At 37.8% G+C, this 4,123-nt stretch overlaps 1 protein-coding gene across 1 annotated transcript; it reads right to left on the reverse strand.

The window, feature by feature from the left end:
* Nucleotides 1–1,915: 1,915 nt before the first annotated feature.
* On the reverse strand, nt 1,916–3,569 carry LOC149104270 (melatonin receptor type 1B-B-like). The gene has a single exon (XM_089272036.1). The coding sequence runs from the start codon at nt 3,292–3,294 to the stop codon at nt 2,251–2,253; it is 1,044 nt and encodes a 347-aa protein (XP_089128162.1). The 5' UTR covers nt 3,295–3,569; the 3' UTR covers nt 1,916–2,250.
* Between the last annotated feature and the right edge of the window lie 554 nt (nt 3,570–4,123).

Consider the following 4,123-nt stretch of genomic DNA (forward strand, 5'->3'; position numbering starts at 1 on the left):
CAAAACCTGCAATAAGCGGACACTTCAAGGGCTCGTTACTTCAAAAGCTCAGCTCAGACACCTTTAACATTGTTCAGCGATGTCGTTTTAAGGCTAAGTAGATTATACTAGATTGATGCATTGACCAATTGACTGTCCGGACATTGTGCTATGAGCAGTCTTTGATCTTACGCTGTGTTACACTGTGTTACAAAAAAAAGGGTTAATAATTAAGTATTATTGCTGAACCTGTTTTGAACGGACACCTTGCATTAAGCGGACACTAGTGAGAGTCCCAAGGGTGTCCGCTTAATACAGGTTTCAATATAACGATAATTTGGCCTGCTCTCAGCCAATCCCAATGAAGTAATTTTCCTGGTCATATGATAAGCTACAAAAAACTTGAGACAACTGTGTAATCTTGCACAATTGAATTATCCCTTGATGAAAAAAAAAGAAAAAAGAAAAAAGAAAAAAGAAAGAAAAAAAATAGAGAGAAATAAAAATAAAAAAAATGAAAATAAAATAAGAAATAAGCATATGATCGCTTTACCACACACTGGAAAGGGTCAAGAAGTGGAGCTCTACACTTTCAGCAATTTATCGTTAGATAGATAGATAGATAGATAGATAGATAGATAGATAGATAGATAGATAAACTTTATTTAAACACGATAATAATTAAAGCTAAAAGCTTGTAGGGTCGTGTATTTAAATTTAACTTTGCTAAAAATTTAAAATTACCATTAAAATGTTTAGATTACAATTCCTATTATTCAATTAATTGCTAACTAGAACTATTACTAAGTTAATCTAGTATATGATTACAATAAACTAACTAAAACTAATTGTACATAAAGTCACTATGTCTGTGGCGGGTTGTCGAAGCCGACAAGGCGTTAAAGTTGAAATTGTTTGATTTTTCTTTCAGCAAGGTCAGCTAATCATTTACAGTTTTCTTTGAAAGGCGTATGTTTCGTCCGTTTTCCTGTAAACCAGACACAACTCGTCAATATGGGGCGGGTTGCTAGCCTTTCTTGAAAAAGGAAAGACAGAAAAGTGTTTCGAGTGTTTGAAATTTGATCACAGCTTGTTCGGTAAAAAAGTCTCATCAATATGGAATGGGTTGTCAGTTTATTTTGGCGAAGTTTGGTCAGTTTGACAATATATCTGATCACTCAGTACTTGCTAAATACGCTTCTTCTGGAGGTGGGGTGGGCGTTGCCAATCTTTCTTGAAGTAGATCTCCAGACGTATCAGGGAGTGCAAGTCAGATGTTTCGATGTAATTACTGGGCTACCTTATGAGGAACTCTCAAGTCACAAGTACTACTGCATATAACACAGGATAAATAAAACTTGGCGAGAAAAGAGTTCTAGCCCATCTTAAGAGCTCGACTGAAGTACACCATTGAAGTCCGAGCGTCGCCGGTTTGATAAGTTCGAGGTAGCTGATCATAGTCACAACATCAGCCAGAACGTGTTCTAAGCCATTTTCTCAGTACATAAAATAATCGGACATTGATAATATATTGTTTTTCTAGAAATATTAGATTCGATAAAGAAGCCATGGCCAATTTTGTTGTTGTTTTTTTTTTATCAGTATCCTGACCTTGTAAGGTGTTGTAAATTGCAAATTTCTGGACACAGTATCTTTATTTTAATATATGTTTATTTCATTTTCATTTCAGAACATTTAGTGAATTTCCTTTTGATATTAATGTTAATCGTCGCTAAATTTTCTTTGATGAATATACCCGACAATGAGTTCTCGATAAGAGAACTTGAGAAAAGTCTCTTAATTCTAATTGTCAATTAATTGTTCACCTGATTCACTAGCTTAGGGCTTTCAATTCCAGATTGCATGTGTTAACAATCGTAACGTTGAAAGTTCCCGTCCATTCGGCGTTTAAAGCAAACCACGACACCAACAGCAATGAGAACGCCACCAAACAAATGGTTTATTGTTGGTTTAATGAGTGTTTAGTACAATGGCACGTGTGCTATAAATCTTTGTACATTTCCTTGCCGTCCTCTGCACAACAACAATGTGAGTTGTGCGTGTTTTAGAGAACGCGAACGACAGCAGCTAATTTTCCGTATTTTAATTTGGAATTGAACGTTGGCGTTACATATTTAGATTGAGCACTTCTGAGACAAATAGGCGCACTGAACGAATCTAGACAATTTCGAAATTCGAAGTTGAAATAGGAATTAATTTTTTTTTTTTTTTGTTGACGTTAATTTATCCTCTTTGTCGTCGTCGTCATTGCTAAAGTTCCATATTATTATCATTAGTTGCAAGTGGGGAATGAATAGTCCGTACAGGTGGATTTCGTAGTTGGTTCACAAGAAACCCACTTGTGTGACCGTCAATCATAGGTGCAACTCTGGTCACTCTAAATATCCTATCTAAGCGCAACAAGCGTTTATATTCTTCTCTAAATGATCTGTTCATGGCTCCATATATGATTGGGTTCACTGAACTCGACAGTGTGGCCGCGATCGTGTAAAACAAATATACCGGTCTTGGTAGGCAAGACCCGTGGCGGAAAAAGTCTATTGCTTCTATGATTATCACTGGCGAGAAGCAAATAATATAGGCTAGAACCATGACTAGGAGAATTCGAGAGACCTTTATGTCTTCAACGTTAACTCTGCTGGAATCGACGTCTTTGAACCGGGTCTTGGTGTGTGCGCGCACAGAGCGAAAAATCTTAAAACTGCAATACGATATAATGCTCATTGGAATACCCCCAAATACGGTGACCAAGATCGTCGAGAATGGTTCTTTGCCGTCTTGATTGCAAAATATTTTGCCAGGGTGAAAAAGAAATCTGTGTCCAACAGCCACATAGGGTATTTGAACCAGAGATGCGATTAGCCACGCGGCGAAGATCATAAGCGAAGTTCGGCGTTGCGCGAAAACTCGTCGGTAGCGATTCGGCTTCACGACGCGATAGTATCTGTTCATTGACATGAGGGCTAGAGTCTCGGAAGAAGCAAAAGCCAGTGTAATGCCGAAGTATCCCTGAAATTGACAGGTTACGCTGCCAAAGGGCCAATCACTTTTTGCTGACACGGTTGTTGTTAGAACAGCAGCTGGTATGGCCATCAAGATGTCAGATATGGCCAAAGAAATGACGAACTTACTCGGAATCGTTCTTAACCGAGGCGATCGAAGGACAACTATTAAAGTTAGTAAGTTGCCAATAGATGCCACCATGTTATTCAGGAACACGATCAGAGTCTCAAGAACCAATAAGGAGGTGCTTCTTGATTGAAGATCACTTTGAAGCTTTGCCAAGCTATCCATTGTTGGAGAGGAAACAGAGCTCTAAAAAGCCAATTTGTGTTATCGTTTTTTATAGCTTCTTGAAAGGCGATGTGTAGATCGACTGATGAATATGGTACACAAGCCCATTTCGGATATCATAATTACACCACGTAGAGAAAGAAGTTATCGATAGACTAAACTACGTCTTTGAAACTAGGAAAGGCATGAACCAAGCAAGCATGAACTGCATATTCCGTCTTATATCAGCTGTCAAGTTCAGTGGAGTTCGATCCTATCTTGTTGGTTGAATTTAATTAAATGCGCTTTTTGACTAATAGGAACTTGACAGTTACAGAACTAGATATGAGTTGGTAAATAAAACAATCCACGCAATGTCAAATGGAGATTTTAATTTAGAGTCAAACCAAATGTAATCAAACTGAGCTTTTTTTCATCCTGGAGTTTAATTTGAATGCGCGCACACAGACTGCCAAATTCGGCTTCACTATTAATTAGAAGCTACCGCCTTTGGAGCAATTGAAATTTATTTCTCGATTTACAAATCGTTATAACTTATCCTACAGACAAAGCAAACGAGGAAGTTATGGCAAAGTCTGGGATCAGGATAGGTGGGCTGTTGCAAAGATTAGATGCACTTATTTTATTCATGAAGGACAGAAGCAGGAAAGATATGTCCCTCAGCTTTGCATGTCGCAAAACATTTAATCAAAACTTATCCAGTTCTACAGAATGACTGCAGCAAAAAATACATCTGTTACTGAGTTAGCAAGATGTCTGTTTTGGAGACGAAATATTGGTCGAGGTTTTGTAGACCGAGTCTTAGACTTGCCAAATTAAAAAGACAAAA

Source organism: Orbicella faveolata, unplaced genomic scaffold, assembly GCF_042242905.1.
Source record: "Orbicella faveolata isolate gen_17 unplaced genomic scaffold, um_ofav_v1 contig_34, whole genome shotgun sequence".
Classification (NCBI taxonomy): domain Eukaryota; kingdom Metazoa; phylum Cnidaria; class Anthozoa; order Scleractinia; family Merulinidae; genus Orbicella; species Orbicella faveolata.

Coding starts and splice junctions, on each gene's coding strand:
- LOC149104270 (XM_089272036.1), bottom strand. CDS start 3,294: ATGGATAGCTTGGCAAAGCTTCAAAGTGATCTTCAATCAAGAAGCACC.